General features: G+C 50.0%; 2 protein-coding genes and 1 long non-coding RNA gene across 4 annotated transcripts; 2 read left to right on the top strand and 1 right to left on the bottom strand.

Annotated features, from left to right (window-relative positions):
* Positions 1-332: 332 nt before the first annotated feature.
* Positions 333-6,930, bottom strand: LOC105616378 (uncharacterized). The gene is made up of 3 exons (XR_009595601.1): positions 6,836-6,930; positions 3,876-4,018; positions 333-3,455 (listed from the first exon to the last, which is right to left on the bottom strand). It is a non-coding gene; the product is annotated as an uncharacterized LOC105616378 (long non-coding RNA).
* LOC101112834 (primary amine oxidase, liver isozyme) lies at positions 6,200-11,918 on the top strand. The gene is made up of 4 exons (XM_027974472.3): positions 6,200-7,907; positions 8,128-8,413; positions 8,810-8,939; positions 9,681-11,918. The coding sequence occupies exons 1-4, from the start codon at positions 6,311-6,313 to the stop codon at positions 9,954-9,956; spliced, it is 2,289 nt and encodes a 762-aa protein (XP_027830273.2). The 5' UTR covers positions 6,200-6,310; the 3' UTR covers positions 9,957-11,918.
* A 1,513-nt stretch (positions 11,919-13,431) lies between these two features.
* LOC101113086 (primary amine oxidase, lung isozyme) lies at positions 13,432-23,940 on the top strand. Of its 2 annotated transcripts, XM_004013403.6 has the most exons (4): positions 13,432-15,129; positions 19,956-20,241; positions 22,785-22,914; positions 23,180-23,940. In XM_004013403.6, exons 1-4 carry the CDS (start codon positions 13,533-13,535, stop codon positions 23,528-23,530), a joined length of 2,364 nt encoding a protein of 787 aa, XP_004013452.2. In that variant the 5' UTR covers positions 13,432-13,532; the 3' UTR covers positions 23,531-23,940. The 2 variants fall into 2 exon arrangements, with proteins under 2 accessions (XP_004013452.2, XP_060251638.1); XM_060395655.1 differs by lacking the exons at positions 22,785-22,914; positions 23,180-23,940 and adding an exon at positions 21,059-21,225.
* The last annotated feature ends 1,814 nt before the right edge of the window (positions 23,941-25,754 follow it).

Genomic DNA, 25,754 nt, shown 5'->3' on the forward strand with positions numbered 1-25,754 from the left:
CTGGAAATTATAGAACTGTTTTTCCTAAAAGTTTCATTAAATAAATTCTAATATAGTCTTACAAAGCAATATTACACAGCTGTAAAACCAGTCATATTTCCTTCTAGAAATTAATCTTCTAAAGAGCAAGGCAAGGTACAGAAGTGTGTATAGGGCACCACCTTTTGTGTTCTAAAGGAAAGGTCATATGAGTACATATTTCCATATCTTATAGATGCATATTCAGAAGACATGGGTGACACTGGTTGCCTCTGGAGGGCATCCAGGTGGAAGGGACTCAGGAGGGGGGACTTAGTAGTAGAAACCCTTTAAAAAATTTTGAACCACATGACTGTATTACCTATTCATTTATTATTATTCAAATAATAAATGGTCCCATACAAGACCTGACCTCATCCTTTAAACTATTAATAAGTTGTCTTTTTGGATATGGTAGAATGGGGGAGGATAAACTCTGTTGAGAGATGAGCTCAGGGACTCAATATTCTCAAACACGTGAGACACAGAGAAATAGGTGTGGTCTCTGTTGTGCATCTCCAAGGAAAACGTTAAACCTCAGTCAGTCTCTCTTTGACTGTCTATGGCTCACTGTCCCTGTATGTCTCTCTTCAAGGAGGGGGAATGAGAAGCAATGGGGAGGGGTGACTTCCACCTGCTGGAAGCCCAGGCAAGGCTGGGAGGTGAAGGACAGGAAACAGATTTTAGATGCTGCTCAGCTTCTGGCCTGAGGGAGTCACATCCAGGGGGCTCACACAGCTCAGAAGCTTCTGCTCCTTTCTGCATTGCTCCAAACCCAGGTTCCCTGCTGGGTCAACAGTGGATGCAGATGAATCAGTGAGCTGGAGAGAAGCTAGGTTTCAAAGAACAGGGAGAAAGCCCTCAGCCAGGAGAGAGGGTGGCGGGTGGATGAACTTATAACAGGAGCCAAGGTGGAGGCCAGAGTGCAGAGGACAGTGACTGAGAAGGAGAGGCTGAAGACTGGGACAGAGGACAAAAATGGGTGCTGCGGCCGCATGGTTCTGATGCTGACCTGATGCCTTTTCTTTCTCTGACCTGAGTCACTGAACTTCTCCATGAGATTTGTATGCCGTTGTTTCTCCCTCCTCCTGGCTCCTTTTAATGGTCAGTTGCAGGAGTGTCAGTGCTGGAGGCAAAGGAATAAAGGAATTTTTTCTTTCAGAATAAAGGAATGTGGTGTCAACCCCTCCCCTACCCGGGCAGAATAACTTGCAAGTCATTCCCTTGAAACCATGTCCAGACCAAGTAGTGAGTGTGAGTGTGGGTGTGTGTGTATGCTCACTCACAGCTTTGATGTGGAACAGGGACTATGGTTGCGTCTCTCTACAGCTGGTCTAGGGATGACTCCCCTGGCCCAGGCCTCAGTAGACATGTAGATAGTGAGCTTATCAGCCCACTGAGATCAGGAGGCTGGACCTCCAGCCGTGCACCCCACCCACTCTCTCCTTCATAACTTGAGGCTGGCTGGATTGCCAAAGGAGGGAAGAGTAACCCAGGATGTCAGGATCTGAAAGAACTCCTATCCACAAGGGCACAAATTCTGGACTTGGGCCCACTGCCCTTGAGGAACTGAATTAGGGGACACCCAAGATGTCCTTACAGGAGGGGCCTAACTGGGATTCCAGGAATGGAGACACAGGCAAACTGTGAGCAGCAGAAGCTGTGCCCTCCTGCCTCGGCTCTCGTCCTGCAGCCCCTAGGCAGGGCTCCCTCTGTGAGTGCAGGATAGGATTCCCACAAGCGTTTGACGAGACTTCCACAGTGCCTCCTGTGTGCCAGGCGCCCTGGGAGGCACCAGAGTACATTATGGAGTAAGACACGATGTCATCCCCAGGGGTGATAGCCTCAAGTCAGGAGTCAATTATATCAGGGACTTTTTCAGGGAGGTGGGAGGAGGACAAAGCAGTGGCTCCTGACCTGGACTTAGGGACTGGAGAAGGCTTCCTGAGGGACGAGATGTCTAAGCTGATGGATAGAGCTGGCCATAGGAGAAGAAAGTGAGTGGTGGACAAGTTTCCAGGAAGAGAGAACAACATATTCAAAGGCCAGGAAGTGACAAGGTAACACCATGCAAGTCCCCAAGTTCACTGACGTGTGTGTGGGCTGAGAGCAGAGCCTGGAGGGACAAGCAGGGGCAGAGAAGGCAGGTGCTTGCAATCCATGGTTACCCTAAGGGAAATGGGGAGCCATGAAGGATTCTAAGCAAGCGAGTGCCAGGGTGAGAGTGTCCTTTGCCCCTCCTGCAGTGGGGGCCCAGCGTGTGAACCACTGGGCCACCAGGGAAGTCCCAGAGCATCACTGTATTTAATGAACACGTAACACTTGGGAAAGTCAGTTGCTGATTAAAGTAAAATCCTACCCAAAATAGTTCCTTGGTCCTTTGTGCGCTGATGGGATAATTGCTTAGATGATCCTTGTAAACTTTATACAGAGCATGGTGGGATGGGAGAAAATTAAACCCCTAAGGAAAAAAATAAAAGGTTTCTTGGCTCTCCCAGACAGCTTCTTTGACTGAATTTGGCAGTGAAAATGGATTTATTATTCCTACAGACTCTTTACCTGTTTTAAGGGAAACCCACCACTCCTGGTCCCCTCCAGAAGGTTCTCTCTCAGTTATCCACTCCTCTCTCTGAACTGTAAATATTTCCCTTTTAATTGGCTCTTGACTCATCTCACCACGTTGAATCCTAGACCCTACCTCTCCTGGGGTTGTCTTCCCTGGGTCTGTTCCTTCCAGGCGCCATCCTCCAAGGAGAGCTCTCCCTTTCCAGGGTCAGCTTCCCTTCCCCCTGAGTCCCTCCTCATCCCATTCCCCTCCCTCTGCTGAGGCAGAAGCCACAGGCCCTTCCAGCCCCTACTTTCTGGACCTCTGGGTGGCATTTGTCCCCTCTGACTAGTCCCTATGGAAACTCTCACGTGTCGATGCCTCCTCACATTCTGACCCCTCCGAGGGCATGCCACTGCTTCTCAGGCTCCTGTAGCAGCTCCTCTGCTTCTGCTCCGCCAACCAGCCCGCTCAGCCCCACACCTGGTTGTTTTCTGGCCTTTGGCTCCGCCCCTCCTCTCTCCCCTCTGCACAGTCCTCCCTGGGTGATTGCAGGCTCTCCTATCTTTAATGATTACTACTTGTTGTTCGACCTAAATCTCAATTTCCAGCCTAGAAGCTGTTCTCCCATCCCTGGAAACCCATAGAGACAATGGTCCTTTTTCTGGACATCTGTGCTGGGGCTTCCCAGGAGCACCTCAACCTCAAACTTATTGGTTTCCCTGTTGACATTGCTCTTCTTTTAGGTCCTTCTGATGAGGAAAGCCCTCACCCACTCAGGTCACTCGTTCGAGGAAATTCCTTGGTGGTCCAGGGGTTAGGGCTCCTCCATTCCACGGCAGCGGTCACGGGGTCCACGCATAGTTGGGGAATTAGGATCCTACAACATGCACTGTGGGACCAAAAAAAAAAAAAGTCCATAAATTACCAAGTCATCGAATGGAAACTGTGTCTTTTGTTGCCTATGTCACTGTGCCCTTTTCACCCACGCACCCAACCAATCAGACACCGAGTCCTGTCAACTCCACCCACCACACTGCTCAGACCCTCCCTTCCTCTTGTCCTCCAGGTCACTGGCCTCAGTCTGGCCCTTTGCCTCCCATCCGGTGTCATGGTCTCTGTCTCTCCCACAACAAAGCCCTGCTCGGAACCACAGTCAGAGCTGTGTCCCCAGATTGCAGATTGGAGTGCAGTGACCTAAAGTCCTTCCGCTGCTGGACAGGGCCTCTGAGCAGAAGCTCAGCTCAGGCACCGCTACCTGGAGCCCAGATCTGGGGGCTGGAGATGGGCTCTGGCTCCGAGGACAACTCACCTTGAGCATAGTGACAGAGGCTGGGGTCAAGTTTCTCCAAAGGGAAATAAGACCCAGTGGGGGCAACAGGACGTGTCTTCTAGTAATTCTCCAAATGAGACGCCTTTTTTGGTTTAGGATGGCTGACTTGATGATTGTGAAGCCTACAATGAAAGGACATCAGAGGAAGGGATGTGTTAGTAGGACACTTAGAGAAGATGGGCAGGAGGCACCTTCTTCTATATCAGTTCCTCCACCAGATCAGGCAGAATCTCTCCCTCCTGCTCCCTGATCATTACCCACTCTCCCTAGTAGACCTAGGATACCCCAGCAGAGTGGCTCTTCTTGACCTGTGCTTGGTCGCACTGGTTGGGATTAATTTTCCTAAGCACAGGGAAAGCATTATCCATCCTCTTGATGATGTGTTCTTACCAAGGAGAAGAGGCCATCGCTTACAAAAGGATCCAGAATGAAGTTCTTGGCCTGGAGAGGCTGGTCTTGTGGCCAGGGCTGAGTGTGACCTCAGATTCTGCTCCTCTTATTACAAAGTCCGCATAAACCGTTTCAATTTCAGAGACTGGGGCTGAAGACCCTTGACTGGGGTGCTTGCACTGGCATGTGGACAAATGTCTCCTCAAGCAACAGAATCCAGGGAAAGTACGTGGTATTCAAAATACCAGCATGGACCAGCAGTTGGGGCGATCATGAACCATAGATACAAAAACAGCATAAGTGTACTGCCACTTCTGAGCTGCCTAAAGCAAAAGCAGTGTATTGGGCACGATCCCTGTCACAGCATCACAAGCAGCTGGGCAGACCACCTAAGCCAGCCCTGGGGCCCGCTCTCCGGATCTGCCCCCACTCTTACTCCTTTGAAGGAACCAGGCCGCACAGGGCAGGCAGGGAACCTGTGTTTTGTTCTTGCTCCTTCCTGCAGCAGCTTGAGGACCGGTTAACTCTCACTTGATTTACTTCACCAGCCTCTTATCAGTTCTACTGATGAAGAGTCCAGGACCCAGGTTGATAACAAAATGCCCCATATGTGGAATTTCCATATCAAAATAGAGCTGGTTGCAGAAGCAGCTGGTATCTGGAGAAGATGACCTTTCTGGGGTTGATTTCCCTGGTTTCACAGGTTCCCAGATTCCTGTCTTTCTGCAATGCCTACTTTCCTTAAGACCCACACACTGCAGAAGGCTTCCTGACCTGATCTCTTCTGCTGTCCCACCGACTCCTGTCTCCACCTCACACCCAATACGCTGACCTTGGCCATTTCCGACCCATGCCCAGGCTGGTTCAATCTCTGTACCTTTGCACCTCCTGATCCTTTCAGCTGGGATGTACTGTCCATTCTCCTCCAGGCAAACATACTCTGTCTGCAAGATCATCTAACATGCCTTTCGGAGGAAGTGGTCTTGGAGGTGTGCAGGTTGGAAAGGATTCTCCCCCGGTCACCAGGGAAGCGGGTCCCATCTCTGGAACCCTCAGTTTCTCTGGTCCTGTCAGGACCTGGCTGCACAGAAGATGATGTCTCCGGCACATCACCTGCCTAAGAACAGAGGTGGCTTTGCTCTCTGCCTCTGCAGTATTCTGGAAAGGGGTTTCCTGGGGATGAGGGTTGTGGACAGCTAGGGTAAATTCACAGCCAGGGTTCCAGGCGTTTTGACCTGTGACATCAGTCCTGCTCCTGGGGTAAGGAGGGGGTCTCTCTTACACTATGACTCCTCCACCCCTGCATGCTCCCCTCCAGTGACTCAGGGAGCTCAGGGCCTCCACGATGTTGAACTGGCTCAGCCCTTCAGTCCCTTCAGTCCTCCAGCTCCCTACAAGTGCTTTGTGTTCTCAGCATGACTCTGCAGGCTCCTGTGGGTGCCTGTAGGATTCTGGTGATGAGGGAGCAGAGGACAGTGAGGAGGGCTTCCCAGTCTAGAGGAAGGAAGGAAGGAGCGAATCCTGCTGGAGGGTTGTGCTCAGGTGTGATTTGCTTACAGCCAGGTAGCCAGGAGAAAGTCTGGGCCTGGAGCAGAAGGAAGAGCCCAAGGGCAGTCCCTTTGTGCCCTCATCACATCTTTCTCTCCTCCCTCCAGCTGTGTCTCACAAACCCAGCCCTCCTCCACTTTGTGCCCCAACCTTGAACCTGAGTGTTTGATTTGGAACAAGAAGACAGAGGGCCAGTTAAAATGACGTGGGCCAGTTAAAATGTAGATTTCTACCTCAGCCCTATTTCCCGAACTGAGTTAACCACTGCCCCCACTCCACCCTCCACTCCCTGCCAACCCTCTGCCCTTGGCTGCTTGTCTTGAATGTACCCATCATGCCATTGTCCAGAAGCACCACCCAGAGCCAGGAACTTCCAGACACTAAGGAGGCATCGTGCACCCCGTTCTGTCTGTCCGTGTGTCTATTTTGCATATTGCATTCTGAGTCAAGAGCCTGAAGAGTCAGGAGTTTTAGCGATGTTCATCTTCATTTTTCTGTCCTTGTGGACTCTTCTGGTGATGGGCAGGGAGGAAGGTGGTGCTGGGAGTGAGGAGGGAGTTGGGAAGCAATGTCATCCCAGCCTGCCTCCCCGCTGCCCCTCCAGACCCCCTAGTAACCAGTCCTGGACACACCCTGACCACAGCCAGCTGTTTGCAGACCTGAGCCGAGAAGAGCTGACGACTGTGATGAGCTTCCTGACCCAGCAGCTGGGGCCAGACCTGGTGGATGCAGCCCAGGCCCGACCCTCAGACAACTGCATCTTCTCAGTAGAGCTGCAGCTGCCCACCAAGGCGGCAGCCCTGGCCCACCTGGACAGGGGAAGCCCCCCACCTGCCCGGGAGGCACTGGCCATCATCTTCTTTGGCAGACAACCCCAGCCCAATGTGACTGAGCTGGTGGTGGGGCCGCTGCCCCAGCCCTCCTACATGCGGGATGTGACCGTGGAGCGTCATGGGGGCCCCCTGCCCTACTACCGACGCCCCGTGCTTCTCCGAGAGTACCTGGACATAGACCAGATGATCTTCAACAGAGAGCTGCCCCAGGCTGCTGGTGTCCTCCGCCACTGCTGCTCCTACAAACAAGGGGGACAGAAACTGTTGACCCTGAACTCAGCTCCCCGTGGCGTGCAGTCAGGGGACAGGGCCACGTGGTTTGGCATCTACCTTAATGTCACAAAGGGTGGGCCTTACCTGCATCCTGTGGGGTTGGAGCTTCTGGTAGACCATAAGGCTCTGGACCCTGCCCAGTGGACTGTCCAGAAGGTGTTCTTTCAGGGCCGCTACTATGAGAGTCTGGCCCAGCTGGAGGAGCAGTTTGAGGCTGGCCAGGTGAATGTGGTGGTGATCCCAGACAACGGCACAGGTGGGTTCTGGTCCCTGAAGTCCCAGGTGCCTCCAGGTCCAGCTCCCCCTCTGCAGTTCCATCCTCAGGGCCCCCGCTTCAGTGTCCAAGGCAGTCGAGTTTCCTCCTCATTGTGGACTTTCTCCTTTGGCCTCGGAGCTTTCAGCGGTCCTAGGATCTTTGACGTTCGATTTCAGGGAGAACGGCTGGCTTATGAGATCAGCCTGCAAGAGGCCGGCGCTGTCTACGGTGGGAATACCCCAGCGGCAATCCTCACTCGCTATACGGATAGTGGCTTTGGCATGGGTTACTTCGGCACACCCCTGATTCGTGGGGTAGACTGCCCTTATCTGGCCACCTACATGGACTGGCACTTCGTTGTGGAGTCCCAAGCCCCCAAGACACTACATGATGCCTTTTGTGTGTTTGAGCAGAACAAGGGCCTGCCCCTGAGGCGACACCACTCTGATTTTCTTTCCCACTATTTTGGGGGCGTTGTGGAGACAGTGCTGGTCTTCAGGTCTGTGTCCACGATGCTCAACTATGACTATGTGTGGGATATGATCTTCCACCCCAATGGGGCCATAGAAGTCAAATTCCATGCCACGGGCTACATCAGCTCAGCGTTTCTCTTTGGTGATGCCCGAAGATATGGAAACCAGGTTGGGGAACACACGCTGGGTACGGTCCACACCCACAGTGCCCACTACAAGGTGGATCTGGACGTGGGAGGTAAGACACCCTAGGGGAGGCAACGATTCCAGTAGAGGGGGCCGAAAGATTGGGGGCATATTTGGGTGAGAGGAGAGGGAAGCAGGGGACACACTCAGTCTGGTCTTCTCTTTGGCCCCCACTCTGAAGCCAGGGGCAGGCAGAGTCCGAGGGGGCACGGCAGCTGCCTGACCAGGCCTCCCTCCCCCTCTCCCCCTTTGCTCCCCACCCTCACCCCCAGGACTGGAGAACTGGGTCTGGGCTGAGGACATGGCTTTTGTCCCCACGGCGATACCCTGGAGCCCCGAGCACCAGATACAGAGGCTGCAGGTGACCCGGAAGCAGCTGGAGACTGAGGATCAGGCCGCCTTCCCCCTGGGAGGGGCCTCCCCTCGCTACCTGTACCTGGCCAGCAAGCAGAGCAACAGATGGGGGCACCCTCGTGGCTATCGCATCCAGACGGTCAGCTTTGCTGGGGAGCCGCTGCCCCAGAACAGCTCCATGAAGAGAGCCTTCACCTGGGGGAGGTGGGTGGGGTGTGTTGTTGGAGGAGGGTGGATGAGATGAGAAGAGTGTGTTGGGAGGGGCAATTGGAAATCCAGTTCAAATTCTGCACCAGGTGAGCTAAGAGCACAAAACTTATTTCTTGGGTATGAAAAGGCCAACAGTGGATACACAGCCCCCTGGGAATGCTAGAGCCCAGGTGGGAAAACTCTTCTGTTTTGGTTGGGTCACGCTATTAAACTGCAAGGGATCAACAGGTAGACATGGAAAGATGTTGAGCTACTGACAAATTCTAGGGTGACACTGAGTGACTGTAGATGAGAGGGGAACCTGAGGTCCATGGGCTCAGCTCCCTTCCATGATGATCAGGCTGCAGGACAGGGACAGTGACCATGGACCCCTGACCAGAGCATCTCTAGGTACCAGCTGGCCGTGACCCAGAGGAAGGAGACAGAGCCCAGCAGCTCCAGCATCTTCAATCAGAATGACCCCTGGACTCCCACCGTGGACTTTGCTGACTTCATCAACAATGAGACCATTGCTGGAAAGGTCAGCTGACTGTGGGAGAAGAGGGAGGGGTGGGGGACACGGAGATCAGCCCCACCTTCCCTTGGTGGGGGGGCCTGAAAACCCGTGATCACCCGGAGGGCTGAGCTGACTCCTGCTTCTGTGCTCTTGTGGATCTGCTCCTTACCTGTGGAGGGAAGCTTCCTAAGCTGGGAGTTCATCTGCAGACCCTCAAGACTCCTCAAGACTGCTCAAGAGGGAGCAGCCCTCTCAGCCTCAGTCTCAGTCTCAGATCTGTGGACTGAGTCCTTTAAGGGCTGCAGGATTCAGGAGGGCTTGAGTGACCTCAGAAGATAACATTGCTTATATCAACATCTCTGTTTTTGGCTTCACACTAAAGATTAATTTCTAAATGTCAGCCTTTTTTGCCTCTCAATGCCTCATCTTCCCTCTTCCATTCTCCTTCTCTCAGTTACAGTTTGGGAATACCCCCAGAGTTGGGGGAGGTGCTAAAGTAACCTGTAGGTTGCATTAGTCCCCTCCAATACATAGACTGATGGCGATGTGACAGGGAAAGTCAGAGATGGAGACTAGGCTGGCAAGAGGTTCTGCTATTGCTCCCAATGTGAAATCAATTCTTTATGCTTTGATTTCTGGGCTAGTAGGAAAAATGTTTAAGACTTAAAACTCTCTTGTTTAAAATTGGGCTCCCAAAGTGAATCCTGGGGGAGGCAAGTGTCCTTAGCAGTTCCAGGAGTCATGAGTCTCTTTCTACCTCACTAGGATTTGGTGGCCTGGGTGACAGCTGGTTTCCTGCACATCCCACATGCAGAGGACATTCCCAACACGGTGACAGTGGGGAATGGTGTGGGCTTCTTCTTGCGACCCTACAACTTCTTTGACCAGGAGCCCTCCATGGATTCTGCTGACTCCATCTACTTCCGGGAAGGCCAGAATGCTGGGTCCTGTGAGATCAACTCCCTGGCTTGCCTGCCCCAGGCTGCTACCTGTGCCCCTGACATCCCTGCCTTCTCCCATGGGGGCTTCCCTGAGTATTAGGTGGTCCTTGGGGTGAGGAATGTGTCTAGGACCCAAAGACAAGGGAGTGTGGAGGGGGAGGGGCTGGGCACTGAGTTTCTCCCAGCTCCCACTCCAGGTTCCTCCCTCTCCCATCTTCTGCCCTTGCCTCCTCAACCCTGCTGGGAGTACCCGTAGCCTGTGCTGCCTGACCCGTGGGCTTCTCAACTCTGTTGACTCCAGACCTGCTGCATTCCTATCTCAGAGAGAAAAGGAATGGCCAACTGGGAGTCTAGAGTGATGATTAAACATTTCCAGAAGACAATTTCGGCAATTTTTGGGGTTGTTTTCTACTTATTTTGCCTTCTGGGTTTCTCAAATCATTTTAGGCCATGCCAGATCTCTCCTGAGACTCCCCAGTCCTCACTGGGGAGGGGAGGATGGGGGCTCTCTATGGGGATGGCTGCCTAGGTGCCCTGGGCAGGGTTTCTGCCAGGTGAATCCAGGAGTCCAGCTGGAAGGAGCTCTTTGGCCCATGTTTCCTCTCATTCTAGTCCTCTTTCTCTCTCTTCCTTCTTGTTTAACCCCCTCCTGTTCTTCAGTTCAGTTCAGTTCAGTCCCTCAGTCATGTCCGACTCCTTGAGACACCATGGACAACAGCACGCCAGGCTGGCTTCCCTGTCCGTCACCAACTCCCGGAGCTTGCTCAAACTCATGTCCATCGATTCAGTGATGTCGTCCAACCATCTCATCCTCTGTCGTCCCCTTCTCTTCCTGCCTTCAATCTTTCCCAGCATTAGGATCTTTTCCAATGAGTCAGTTCTTCGCATCAGTTGACTAAATAGTGGAGTTCAAGCTTCAGCATCAATCCTTCCAATGAGATGGTAGGAGGGGTGAAATCACATTTAGAATCAAACCCCATACCTGCCAGAGACATTCGGAGGGCTCAAACAAAACCTTGTGCGTACCAGGATCCAGGGACCCCACGAGAGACTGAGCCAGACCTCCTGTTCTTTCTTACCTGTTCTTATTTTCTGGGATTTCCCTTTCTGCTCTGAGCAGATTTTCCCCAGTTCTCATTTCTCAACTCTGGTCTCCTCTCCTGACTCCAGGCCTGTAGAAGTCTGAAAATGCAAGCGATGTCTAGCTTGAGAGGACAGTCCCCATCTGGCTCCCTGTGTCTGGGAGCTTCCCCTTTCCCCAGTCCTGGGGCAGAGAGTCTCTTCACAGTTCTTTCTGCCCATTTGTATAGATCTGCCTTGGACCTTGCATCCTCTGGCAGAAGCTGGTCATGGAGACAGCAGCAGCTCTAGGCAGCACTTTAGATAGCTTTGTGGGTCCAGAGCTAATGAAGAGTGGTCATTTTGTGTCAGGTGTGTGTGTGACCAGTGCCCTCGGTACTCAGCAGTAGCCATCAGGGGAGGTGGGGCAGACAAAACAGGAAGACCAGGCACTAGCACCATGGGGCCAGGTGCTGTTCAATCATATGTAAGCATGCAAATAAGCCAGAGTTTCTAGGGGTGGAGCCTCCACAGAGGCTGTTCCTACGGACAGCTGGGTGGTGGCAGCCTGGATTTGGGCTGCCTCTGCAAATAACCAGAGATGGGAAGCAGTAGAACTCTTGTCCCTAGAAGACTGATTAAATAAATCCTGATACACTCTTAAAGAGCAATAACTATGCAGCTGTAAAAGTAATTATATCTCTTTATAGGGAATCATAATCCAGTGAACAAGAAAAAGCACAGAAGTGTGTATAGGACACCTCCACTTGTGTTTTACAGGGAAGGATCACATAAATACATATTTTCATATCTTAGAAATGTGTATTCAGAAGACATGGGTAACACTGGTTGTTGCTGTGGAGAGGAACCAGGAGATGGGGACTCAGATGGGAGGCGATGGGAGGTTTAGTAGTATAAACAGTTTCGAAAATTTTGAATTTTGAACCATATGACTGTATTAATATTCATTTATTATTATTCAAATAATAAACAGGCCCAACAAGATTTGACTCTGTTCTTTAAACTAACTTGTGTTTTAGGAAGGGGTAGGGTAGGCAATGGCACCCCACTCCAGTACTCTTGCCTGGAAAATCCCATGGACGGAGGAGCCTGGTGGGCTGCAGTCCATGGGGTCTCGAAGAGTCGGACACGACTGAGCAACTTCACTTTCACTTTTCACTTTCCTGCATTGGAGAAGGCAATGGCGACCCACTCCAGTGTTCTTGCCTGGAGAATCCCAGGGACGGCGGAGCTTGGTGGGCTGCTGTCTATGGGATCGCACAGAGTCAGACACGACTGAAGCGACTTAGCAGCAGGGTAGGGAAAGCTAAAATGAGTTGAGACATGGGCTTGGGGGCTCAATTTTCTCAAGTGTTTGAACCCAGAAAAATGGGTGTGGCCTCTGGTGATCCCTTTGCCTCCTCTTGTCTGTATATGTATAAGAAAAATGTTAAACCTCAGTCAGTTTCTCTTTTGCTGTCACTCACTCTCTCTGTCTCTCTTCAAAGAAGGGGAATGAGAAGCAATGGGGAGGGGTGACTTCTGCCTGCTGGAAGCCCAGGCAGGGCTGGGAGGTGAAGGACAGGAAACAGATTTCAGATGCTGCTCAGCTTCTGACCTGAGGGAGTCGCATCCAAGGAGCTCACACAGCACAGAAGCTTCTGCTCCTTTCTGTCCTGCTCCAAGCCCAGGTTCCCTGCTGGGTCAACAGTGGATGGAGATGAGTCCATGAGCTGGAGAGAAGCTAGGTTCTGAAGAACAGGGAGAAAGACCTGTTGGGAGAGAGGGCCCCATGACGGCTGGATGCATTTATAACTTGGCCCAGGATGCAAGTTCACAGCCAGGGTTCCAGGCACCCTGACCTGTGATGATCCACTGGGATAGAGAGATGGTCTTTCTTACACTGCAGCTCCCAACTCCCTCTAGTTTGTTACTGGTTCCATCCCCCAAATGTTTCCCTCCAGTGACTCAGGGAGCTCAGGGCCTCCAATATGTTGAACTGGCTCAGCCCTTCAGTTCCCCAGCTCCTCCCTGGTGCTTTGTGTTCTCAGCATGATTCTCCAGCTTCCTGTGGGTGCCTGTAGGATTCTGGTGATGGGGAAGCAGAAGACAGTGATGAGGGCTTCCCAGACTAGAGGAAGGAAGGAGCGAATCCTGCTGGAGGGTTGTGCTCAGGTGTGTTTGGCTTGCAGCCAGGAGAGAAGCCCAAGGACAGTCCCTTTCTGCTCCCCCATCACATCTTCCTCTCCTCCCTCCAGCTGTGTCTCCCAAACCCAGCCCTCCTCCACTTTGTGCCCTAGCCTTGAACCTGGGTGTTTGATTTGGAACAGGAAGACAGAGGCTGACGTGCACCACTTAAAGTCCAGGTTTCTACCTCATTCCCACCTCCCGAGCCTGGTTTGACCATTGCCTGCACCCAACCTCCACTCCCTGCCAATCCTTTCTCCTTGGCTGCTTGTCTTGAATTTACCCATCATGCCACTGCCCAGAAGGACCACCCAGAGCCAGGAACCTCCAGAGACTGAAAGAGGCATTGAGTACCCAGGTCCTGTCTGTCTGTCTATCTTGCATTCTGCATTCCGATTGAAGAGGCTGAGGACAACCAGGAGTTTTAGAGATGTTCATCTTCATTTTTCTGTCCTTGTGGACTCTTCTGGTGATGGGCAGGGAGGAAGGTAGTGCTGGGAATGGGGAGGGATTTGGGAAGCAATGTCATCCCAGCCTGCCTCCCCGCTGCCTCTCCGGATCCCCCAGTGTCCAGCCCTGGACACACCCTGACCACAGCCAGCTGTTTGCAGACCTGAGCCGAGAAGAGCTGACGACTGTGATGAGCTTCCTGACCCAGCAGCTGGGGCCAGACCTGGTGGATGCAGCCCAGGCCCGACCCTCAGACAACTGCGTCTTCTCAGTAGAGCTGCAGCTACCCCCCAAGGCGGCAGCCCTGGCCCACCTGGACAGGGGGAGCCCCCCACCTGCCCGGGAGGCACTGGCCATCGTCTTCTTTGGCAGACAACCCCAGCCCAATGTGACTGAGCTGGTGGTGGGGCCGCTGCCCCAGCCCTCCTACATGCGGGATGTGACCGTGGAGCGTCATAGGGGCCCCCTGCCCTACTACCGACGCCCCGTGCTTCTCCGAGAGTACCTGGACATAGACCAGATGATCTTCAACAGAGAGCTGCCCCAGGCTGCTGGTGTCCTCCACCACTGCTGCTCCTACAGACAAGGAGGAGGGAACCTGGTGACCATGAACTCAGCTCCCCGTGGCGTGCAGTCAGGGGACAGGGCCACGTGGTTTGGCCTCTACTACAACATTTCTGGGGCTGGGTTCTTCCTGCACCCCGTGGGGTTGGAGCTTCTGGTAGACCATAAGGCTCTGGACCCTGCCCAATGGACCATCCAGAAGGTGTTCTTTCAAGGTCACTACTATGAGAGTCTGGCCCAGCTGGAGGAGCAGTTTGAGGCTGGCCAGGTGAATGTGGTGGTGATCCCAAACAACGGCACAGGTGGGTCCTGGTCCCTGAAGTCCCAGGTGCCCCCGGGGCCAACTCCCCCTCTGCAGTTCCATCCTCAGGGGCCCCGCTTCAAGATCGAGGGCAATCGAGTTTCCTCCTCATTGTGGACTTTCTCCTTTGGCCTTGGAGGTTTCAATGGTCCTAGGATCTTCGACATCCGCTTCCAAGGGGAGAGAATTGCGTATGAACTCAGTGTCCAGGAGGCCTTGGCCATCTATGGTGGAAATTCTCCTTATGCCTTGAGAGGCCGATATGCAGATGCCAACTTTGGTTTGGGGTACTTTTCCACACCCCTGAGCCGAGGGGTGGACTGTCCCTATCTGGCTACCTATGTGGACTGGCATTTCCTTCTGGAGTCCCAAGCCCCCAAGACACTACGAGACGCCTTTTGTGTGTTTGAGCAGAACAAGGGCCTGCCCCTAAGGCGACACCACTCAGATTTTCTTTCCCACTATTTTGGGGGCGTTGTGGAGACAGTGCTGGTCTTCAGGTCTGTGTCCACGATGCTCAACTATGACTATGTGTGGGATATGATCTTCCACCCCAATGGGGCCATAGAAGTCAAATTCCATGCCACGGGCTACATCGGCTCAGTGTTTCTCTTTGGTGATGCCCGAAGATACGGAAACCAGGTTCGGGAGAACACACTGGGCACCATCCACACCCACAGTGCCCACTACAAGGTGGATCTGGACGTGGGAGGTAAGACGTGCTGGCAGAGACAGCGATTCCAATACAAGAGTATGAAGTCTTAAGCCTAGATTTAAAAGTTTTCATTGTGCCAATTCCTTGGTTGTCCAGTGGGTTAGACTCTACATTTCCACTGCAGGAGGCAGGGTTCCATCCCTGGTCAGGGTACTAATATCCTGCTTGCTGGGAGGCCAAAGAGAAGAAAAATCTCTTTGAAACATTAAAGATGTACAAGTATATGAATAAATATGAAAGTCATCGAACTCCTCAGAGATTTTCAACTTTAGATAGTTATTCCTTCATGCTTAAAAAAAATAATTCTTTCCTTTTTCAAACTGGGCACCTGCAGTTCTAGAATATATCACGGTGTGTTCTATGTAGGATACTATAGAGTGGTTGTTTAGTTGCTCAGTCGTGACCAACTCTGCGACCCCATGGACAGTAGCCCACCAGGCTCCTCTGTCCATGGGATTTCCCAGGCAAGAGTACTGGGGTGGGTTGCATTTCCTTCTCCAGGGGGTCTTCCCAACCCAGGGATGGAACCCACGTCTACTGCATTGGCAGGTGGCCTCTTTACTACTGAGCCACCTGGGAAGACCCATGGTAAGATATACGGGTATAGATTTTTACTGAAAATTTTTGATCATAAGGTACATATATTTTCTAAGTTATAATTTCTCACATAACAACATATCATACTCATGCAAACAATAAATATTTACTGAATGCATATTTGTGCCAAGCGCTGCACTAAAACAGTTTAACAAAAGAAACCATATCTCTGCTCTCAGAAGGCTTAGGTTATAATGGAGGTACAGTAGGGACCACATGAAGAGCTCCTGGCAAATGTGAGAGCAACCTTTTTTTTTAAAATTGAAGTTTAGTTGGTTTATGATGTTGTGTTAATTTCTGTTATGCAGCAAAGTGATTCAGTTATACATACATATTTTTTTTCATATTATTTTCCATTATGGTTTATCTCAGGATATTGAATACAGCTCTCTGTGCTGTCTTTGTTGTTTATCCATTCTATATACAGTAGTTAATGTCTGCTAACCTCAAACTCCCAATCATCCCTCCCCCACAGCAACCACAAATCTGTTTCTGTAGCTGTAAATCTGTTTCTGTTTCATAGATACGTCAATTTGTGCTGCATTTTATTATTTTTGAAATTTTTAAATTGGAAGATAATTTCTTAACAATGTTGTGTTAGTTTCTGCTGTTCAACAATGTGAACCAGCCATAAGCATGTGTGTGTGTATACATATATATAACCCCTCCCTCATGAGTCTCCCTCCCACTCTTTCCCATCCCACCCCTCTAGGTCATCACAGAGCACCTGGCTGAGCTCCCCACATTATATAGGAACTTCCCACTAGTTATTTTACACAAAGTATTTCAATGCTGCCCTCTGAATCGTCCCACCCTCTCCTTCCCTCGCTGTGTCCACAAGTCAGTTCTCTCTGTTTATGTCTCCATTCCTGCCCTGCAAATAGGTTCACCACTATCATTTTTCTAGATTTGATATATATGTGTTAATGTACAATATTTGATTTTCTTGTTCTGACTTACTTCACTCTGTGTAACAGGCTATAGGTTCATCCACTTCAGTTCAGCTGACTCTCATTTGTTCTTTTTTATGGCTCAGTAATATTCCATTGTGTATATGTATCACATCATCTTTATCCATTCACCTGTCAATGGACAGTTAGGTTGTTTCCATGTGTTGACTATTGTAAATACTGCTGCTATGAACATAGGGGTACATGTATCTTTTCAAGTTATAGTTTTGTCTGAATATATGCCCAGGAGTGGGATTGCTGAATCATATAGTAACTCTATTTTTAGGTTTTAGTGTAGGAGGGCTCCCTTTTCTCCACACCGTCTCCAGCATTTGTTGGGAAATGCTTTTTTTTATTCTTTTATTCTTTTCAATATGGTAGTCACTAGCCACTTCTACTGTGTATATGTATATCTCACATCTTCTTAATCTAAGCATCAGTTGTTGCACTAAGGTTGCTTCTAGGTCTGGGCTATCATAAATACGGTGGCTATGAACTTTGGGGTGCATGTATTTTTTTGAATTACAGTTTTCTCCCAGGCCCAGAAGTGGAATTTCTGGATCACATGGCAACTCTATCTTTACTTTTCTGAGGAACCTCCGTACTGTTCTCCTTGGGGGCTGCACCAATTTACATTCCTACCAACAATGTAAGAAGGTTCCCTTTTCTCCACACCCTGAGAGAAAGATGTTTATGCTTATCCTCTTTGTATCTCAGCTTACTCAAGTGCAAAAATGGTTTAACAGTGCATTTCTCATAAGGTTGTTGCGAGGATTAGTGACTGTTTGAAAACATCTTTTCTTTTGAAATAACTTTTGGTTTTGGCTGAGCTGGGCCTTCACTGCAGAGCATGGTCTCTTCGTCATCATGGTTGGGCTTTCTCTAGTTGCGGCTCACGGGCTTCTCTTGTTGTGGAGAACAGGCTCTAGAACGTGAGGGCTCAGCTAGTTGTGGCTCTTGGGCTTAGATGCCCCAGGGCATGTCAAATTTTAGCTCCTTGACCAGGGCTCAAACCTGCATCCTCTGCAGTGGAAGATGAATTCTTAACCACTGGACCACCAGGGAAGTCCCTGAAATAACTTTCAGTTCAGTTCAGTCGCTCAGTTGTGTCCAACTCTTTGTGACCCCATGAACTGCAGCACGCCAGGCCTCCCTGTCCATCACCAACTCCCAGTAACTTTTGCAAAGGAGGTAGCTGGAAAATACCACCTTAACCAACTGCTTGAGTCCCCCATCACTGGTGATAAGACATAAGGACATGATGTACCCCATGATACAATGCTCTGAGAAGGGTGTAATGTCATTCCTGTGGTTTTCTTACCCAAGAAACTCCATGAAAACAAAAACACAAGCTCAATCTAATCATGAGACCGTATCAGAGAAACCCCAGTGAAAGGCATTCTACTGCTGTGTCTTTGTTGCTGTGTGTGGGGTTTCTCTAGCTGCAGGACAGAGGCTTCTCATTGTGGTGGTTTCTCTTATTGCAGAGCACAGACTCTAGAGGGCAGACTCAGTAGTTGATGTGCAAAGGCTTAGTTTCCCTGAGGCATATGGAATTTTCTCAGACTAGGAATTGAACCCATGTCCCCTGAATTGGACAGGGAAATCCATTAAAAAAAAAGAAACAAACAACTTTTTTATTGGAGAATAGTGTTTAGAACACTGATTAATAGTGTTGTGATAGTTTCAGGTAGATAGCAAAGGGGCTCAGCCATACATATACTTTTATCCATTCTCCCTCAAGCTTCCTGCCATCCAGGCTGAAAAATATTTATGTATTTATTTATCTATTTGGCAGCACCAGGTTGCATGCGAGTTCTTAGTTGATTCATGTGTATCTAGTTCCCTGACCAGGGATCAAACCTGGGCCCCCTGAATTGGGAGCTCAGAGTCTTAGTCACTGGACCACTTGAGAAGTCTCTACGGTAAACCTTAACGCACATGTAATGGTGCCTGATACGCATGGAAAAGTATTAGCTATTATTGTTGTTAGTATTATCCATATGAGTTTGCTCATGTGGCTGTACCAGAAAAGAGAACTCTTAGGCTGTAGTTATCATCTATAAGTAGAAAGGCTTCACCGGTGGCTCAGATGGTAAAGAATCTGCCTGCAAGGCAGGAGACTCTGGTTCGCTCCCTGGGTTGGGAAGATCCCCTAGAGAAGGGAATGCTTACCCACTCCAGTATTCTTGCCTGGGAAATTTCATAGACAGAGGATCCTGGAGACCTACAGTCCATGGACTCACAAACAGTCAGAAATGACTGAGCAACTAACACACACGTAAGCAAAAAATGTGAAGTGTGGACTAGGAGCAGTAATTCACAAGAGGCAGCTGAGGCTTTGCTGAATCGGTCTCTGCTCTCTCTAATCTTTTGAAAGTATGGAGGAGGCTTCCGGCGTGTTTTCGTTTACTGTTCCTTGGCCTCGAATCACTTGAGTTGACTTCTCATGTGGAACCTAGCTGGACTCCAATAAATTCGTTCAAAACAAATATGTAGGCAACATACTGTGCCTAATTCTGTGCCAAACCCCAAACAATAGGAAACACCACTCAGCTCCAGCAGTGCTGGGCCAGGGGTCTGACTTTCCTTCCCGCTGGCCTGCGTGTCTGCTGTCCATGTGTGCTGGAGCCACTTGATGTTGGTTTCCTCTGGGTACTCATGTATAGTCAGTGTAGAACCAGACTGAGACCCAGGTCTCCGGCACTACCATGAAACTAGCCACGTGCCCGTGGTGACAAACCGGGGCACACCAAAGCCTCAGTTGTCCCATCCATAAAATGGGTTGTTGTGTAAGTAAAGCATCAATTCATGTAAAGTCCTTAGCACACTGCCTGTGTAGAACTTCTCCAAGTTCAGTAAATTGAGCTACTGCTGGGTTTATGTTCATGAGAAGGCAGTTCTAATGATGGAGCTTCAGATATGATATGCAGACCTTTTCCTCAGGTCAGAAAGAACCTGACTCTGCACATCGCCTGCTAGACTGCTCCAACCTCAGGTAAACTACCCTCCCTTCAGCTCCTCAGAAGGAGAAGGCCAATGGAAACTCAGTTGTAGGGCATCTGGGGTTATTACCGGAGATGATGTCCAGAAGAAAAATCTCCAAATGTCTGGATCAGGGACATTCTAGGGAGAGGGGAGGGAAGCAAGGGACACACTCAGTCTGGCCTTGTCTTTGGTTCCTACTCTGAAGCCAGGAGCAGGCAGACTCCAGACGGGAAGGGCAGCTGCCTGACTAACTCTCGCTCCTCCCTTCTCCCCATTCCATTCCTGCAGGACTGGAAAACTGGGTCTGGGCTGAAGACATGGCTTTTGTCCCCACGGCGATACCCTGGAGCCCTGAGCACCAGATACAGAGGCTGCAGGTGACCCGGAAGCAGCTGGAGACAGAGGAGCAGGCTGCCTTCCCCCTGGGAGGGGCCTCCCCTCGCTACCTGTACCTGGCCAGCAAGCAGAGCAACAAGTGGGGGCACCCTCGGGGCTACCGCATCCAGACAGTCAGCTTTGCTGGGGAGCCACTGCCCCAGAACAGCTCCATGGAGAGAGCCTTCAGCTGGGCAAGGTGAGTGATGGGATGTAAGGCAGGCACTGGGGGAGGTGGATGGTACAAAAGGCTACGTGTTGCTGGGAACCCAGGTTCCCCACCTCCCATGGGTGTGTGTATACACTCATAACCACACATTTTCACACACATGCATTCCTACAACCACAATCTTAGGCTGCTCAAATTGAAGCCTACTGGGTGAGTGGATGAATGGAAAGATACTGAATCAAATGTGAAAAAATGTTTAAGGCATCAGTAGAATCTATGAGGTGGGTATGTGGGTGTTCACTATACTACTCTTTCAAGTTTTCTGTATGTTTAAAATGTTCATAATCAAGGTTGGAGAGGAGAGACTTCCCTGGCAGTCTAGTGGTTAAGACTTCACCTTCCAGTGTAGGGGGTGTGGGTTTGATCCATGGTCAGGGAGATAAGATCCCGTATTTCTTACAGCCAAAAAGCCAAAACATGAAACAGAAGCAAGATTATAACAAATTCAATAGACTTTTAAAAAATGGTCCACATTTAAAAAAAAAAAAAACCTTATAAAAAAAGATTGAGTCAAAATAGTTATTAAAAAGTCCGTAAACAAATGCTGGAGAGGGTGTGATGAGAAGAGAACACCCCCTATACTACTTGTGGAAATGTAAATTGGTACAGCCACTATGGAGAACATAGTACGGACATTCCTTAAACACTAAAAAATAGAACTACCATACAATCCTGCAATCCCACTCTGGGCATATACCCAGAGAAAAACATGATCTAAAAGTATATATGTGTTCATGTATACACGTGTCCTAAAAGTATCCAGTGTTCACTGAAGCACTCTCTACAGCACTGTTTACAGCCAAGACGTGAAAACAGCCTAAATGTCCATCGACAGAGGAATGGACAAAGCGCATATGGTACATATACACAATGAAATATTACGCAGCCGTTAAAAGACGTGATGGCTTCAGCTCCTCAAAAGGAGAAGGTCAGTTGAAACCCAGCCACATAAAATAAGAGTTTAAGGAGTATGCTCAACCTAGTTGAATCGAATTTCTTTAAGTTCCTTGCAGGAACACCCTAACGTAAAATGTATGAAATTTAACCACCAGCGGTCACTTCTCTCTCAATAAAATGGGGGTAGGGACATTGGTAGTGTGGAGGACATTTGCAGCAACATGAATGAACCTAGAGATTGTCACACTGAGTGAAGCAAGTCAGATAGAGAAGGAGAAATATCGTATGACATGCCTTATATTCGACATCTAAAAAAAAAATTATACAAATGAACTTCTTTATGAAACAGAAACAGACTGACAGATTTAGAGAACAAACTTATGGTGGCCAGGAAGGAAGGGTGAGGGGAAGGGGTAGTTGGGGAGTTTGGGATCGACATATACACGCAGCTATACTTAAAACTGGGCTGCCCTGGTGGTCCAGTGGCTAAGAATCCACCTGCCAATGCAGGGGACATGGGCTCGATCCCTGGTCAGGAAGCTAAGATTCCCACATGCTGCAGGGCTGCTGAGCCCGTTCACCACAACTACTGAGCCAGCACTCCAGACCTCTGAGCCGCCACGACTGAAGCCCTCATGCCTACAGCCTACACTCCACAATCAAGACTAGTTCCCACTCCCTGCAACTAGAAAAAGCCTGAGCTCATAGCAGCAAAGACCCTGTGCAGCCAAAAATAAAAAAAAAATAAAATGGATAACCAATGATATCCTACTATGTAGCACAAAGAAGTCTGCTCAATGTTATGTGGCAACCTGAATGGCAGGGGAGTTTGGGGGAGAATGGACACATGAATCTGTATGGCCGAGTCCCTTTGCTGTTCACCTGAGACTATCACATTGTTAATTGACTGTACCCCAATACCAAAAAAAAAGGTTGAAGGAGGGAAGGAAAGAGGAAGAAAGGAGCACAGTTCTGAGGGAGTCCTCCCTAAAATCCAGGTACGTGAGATACTGAAACTTACCTAAGATGGGAATCAGGCCATGTCTGTGCCTATGCATGCAGGTCCAGAGTCCCATGTGCATGGAGGCATGAGCCGCAGTCCCACCTGAAGTCTGAACGAAGGGCTAGTAGATGTCTGCTGCTGCTGCTGCTGCTAAGTCGCTTCAGTCGTGTCCGACTCTGTGCGACCCCATAGATGGCAGCCCACCAGGCTCCCCTGTCCCTGGGATTCTCCAGGCAAGAACACTGGACTGGGTTGCCATTGCCTTCTCCAGTGCATGAAAGGGAAAAGTGAAAGTTAATTTGCTCAGTTGTGTCCGACTCTTAGCGACCCCATGGACTGCAGGCTACCAGGTTCCTCCGTCCATGGGAGGAACCGTCAGGCAAAAGTACTGGAGTGGGGTGCCATTGCCTTCTCCAGTAGATGTTTGAGATACGTGATATTGAACACATGCAGGAACCTTGTGAGAGAGGGTGGGAAGTGGACAGAGGACGAGAACGAGGCTGGACACCCTAAGACCTTTATGCTCCTTTCCCGTTAATGTCCTCTCCTCAGTGCAGCTTCAGGCAGCAGGATGGGTCGATGATCTTGTGGGTCTAATCCAAACCCCCTGCAGGTACCAGCTGGCCGTGACCCAGCGGAAGGAGGGGGAGCCCAGCAGCACCAGCATCTATAATTTGAACGACCCCTGGAGCCCCACCCTGGACTTCAGTGACTTCATCAACAATGAGACCATTGCTGGGCAAGTGAGTCGAGAGGGGGCCTGTGGGGGTGAGGGAGGAGGAGGAGGGAGCAAGCACGAGCCTCCTCACTTTCTTCCAAGTCAGAATCCTCCAGGGGTCTTTAGGACTCACTAAGTGAACTGAACTGAACTGAACTGAAGGGAGAAAGTGTTATGATTTCACATTTTTCCTGGCTGATGAGCTCAGTCCTTCCATATGAGGCCACTATGGGAGACAGAGGTGTTCTTGGCAGTGCCTGACCTCATGATCCTCTTTCTTCCCCCACTAGGACTTGGTGGCCTGGGTGACAGTCGGTTTCCTGCACATCCCACATGCAGAGGACATTCCCAACACGGTGACAGTGGGGAATGGTGTGGGCTTCTTCTTGCGACCCTACAACTTCTTTGACCAGGAGCCCTCCATGGATTCTGCTGACTCCATCTACTTTCGGGAGGACCAGGATGCTGGGTCCTGTGAGGTCAACTCCCTGGCTTGCCTGTCCCAGGCTCCTGCCTGTGTCCCTGACCTCCCTACCTTCTCCCATGGGGGCTTCTCCCACAACCAGGTGGTTGTTGGAATGGGGAATGTGGCTGGGGCCCCAGAGCCAGGGAGTGTGGAGACAGGAGGGGACGGGCACTGAGCTGGGGAGCCTGTGCCCTCTTCTCCCTCCTCACACCACGAGGTCCTCTCTTTCCCATCATCCTTCCTTGCCTCCCCTCCCTGCTGGGAGCATCCTGAATCTGTGATGCCTGAGACAGGAGCTTCTCAGTTCTGTGGATCCCAACCTGCTGGGTTCCTGTCACAGAAAGGAAAGGAATTACCAGCAAGGATTCTGGAGTCATGGCTATACTTTCCCCAGAAGACTATTTTTTTTAAGTTTTTAAAAATCTTATTCTTTAAATAAGATACGATTCATATACCATGAAGTTCATGCTTTTAACATGTACAATTTAATGGGTTTTAATATATTCATAAAGTTGCATAACCATGACTACTATCTAATTCTAGAACATTTTCATCACCCCACAAATAAACTCCAAATTGTGTTAACTGTACTTTCTATTTGCCTCCAACCCCTTCCCAATTCTACATAAACACTAAACCTTTCTGTCACGACAAACGTGCCTAGATCCTGGAAATTTCATATAATAGATTCAGGCAATGAGTGGTCTTTTGTGGTTGGCTTCTTTTCCTCAGTGTAGCATTTCTGAGGGACATCCATGCTGTAGTGTGAGTCAGTACATTACTTTATGGCCAAATAATATTCCATTGTATGAATAGACCATACTATGTTTCCACTTTTTTGATTATGATGGATAATGCTGCTCTGAACATGGATAATGCTGCTATTGTGTACAAGTTTTCATGTGAGTGAATGCCTTCATTTCTCCTGGGTGTATACCAGGGAATGGAATTGCTAGGTCATATGGTAAAGGACATCAACCCTGAATATTCATTGGAAGGACTGAAGCTGAAGCTCCAATACTTTGGCCACCTGATGCAAACAGTCAACTCATTGGAAAAGGCCCTGATGCTGGGAAAGATTGTGGGCAAGAGGACAAGGCAGTGACAGAGGATGAGATGGTTGGATGGCTCAATGGACATGAGTCTGCGCAGACGCCAGGAGCTAGCAAAGGACAGGGAAGCCTGGTGTGCTGCAATCATGGGGTCGCAAAGAGTCAGACATGACTGGGCGACTGAACAACAAATGGTAATTCTGTGTTTACCCTTTTGAGGAATTACCAGGCACTTTTCCAAAGAAACTGTACCCTTTCCTTTCGTTTTTTTGGTATGACATAGCATAAAACTTTTACTTCAGCTTTTATGCAACATACTTACACACATCATAAAATGTACCATTTGGCCACTAAAATTTTTTTATCATTCATTCATTTATTTTTGGCTATGCTGGATCTTTGTTGCCGCACTGGTTTTTCTCTAGCTGTCGCGAGCGGGGGCTCCTCTCTAGTTGCAGAGCATGGGCCGTAGGACGCACAGGCTTCAGTAGCTGCAGCACATGGGCTGGGTAGTTGTGGCTCCCAGGCTCTAGAGCACAGGCTTAATCATTGCGGCCTATAGCCTTAGTCGCCCGCAGCATGTGGGATCTTCCACGCACCAGGGATCGAACCCATGTCTCCTACATTGGCAGGCAGATTCTTTACCAGTGAGCCACCAGGGAAGCCCTCACTGGGCCATTTTTAAATGTACAGTTCAGTTACGTTAAGTACCTACAGAAGCTTTCTTGGGTCTTTGCTGACTGGGTAAATCTCCTCTTCTGTACTGACTGGGTCTTTAATATGAAGGTGAGGCGTCTACAGACCACTTGTTCTCTGGAGCCCCAGGACAGGGTCCCCACAGGCCTGTGTCCCAGGTCTTATAAGGTGCTTCCTTCAACTCCCTGTCACCCTGCCTGGCTCCCTCCTTCTCTCCCCTTTCTTCTCTTTCTCCTCCCCCTCCCCTTGTTACTTGTTTCCACTCTGTGGTATTTCCCTCTGCGGTTCTAGGGGAAGTCCCTGTTGCCACAGGTTCCAAAATCCTCACCTCCCCATTTCCTCAGCTTTAGAGTCCTCCTCTGTCCCTGCGCTGAGGATGCCTCAGGCATACGGAGGTGTCCCAGTGGGGACAGTCCCACCTAGTCAAGCAACAGCCGCCAGGGCCTCACATCCTGGCTGCCCCTCCCTGGCCATGGACTTCGGATGGACATAAATAAGAACTGGGACATTTTCCAGAAAGGAGTGTAGGGGCAGGAGTAAGGCCAGGGGCAGGTAGGCCTCAAAGCCCGAGTTTCTCAGGTGCCTCCAGGCTAAAGGAACCCTTGTGGTGTCTGCATCTATAGTTTGCTTTATCCTGTCTAGTGTTTCCTT

The sequence above is a fragment of the Ovis aries genome, chromosome 11, assembly GCF_016772045.2.
Source record: "Ovis aries strain OAR_USU_Benz2616 breed Rambouillet chromosome 11, ARS-UI_Ramb_v3.0, whole genome shotgun sequence".
In the NCBI taxonomy this organism is placed as follows: domain Eukaryota; kingdom Metazoa; phylum Chordata; class Mammalia; order Artiodactyla; family Bovidae; genus Ovis; species Ovis aries.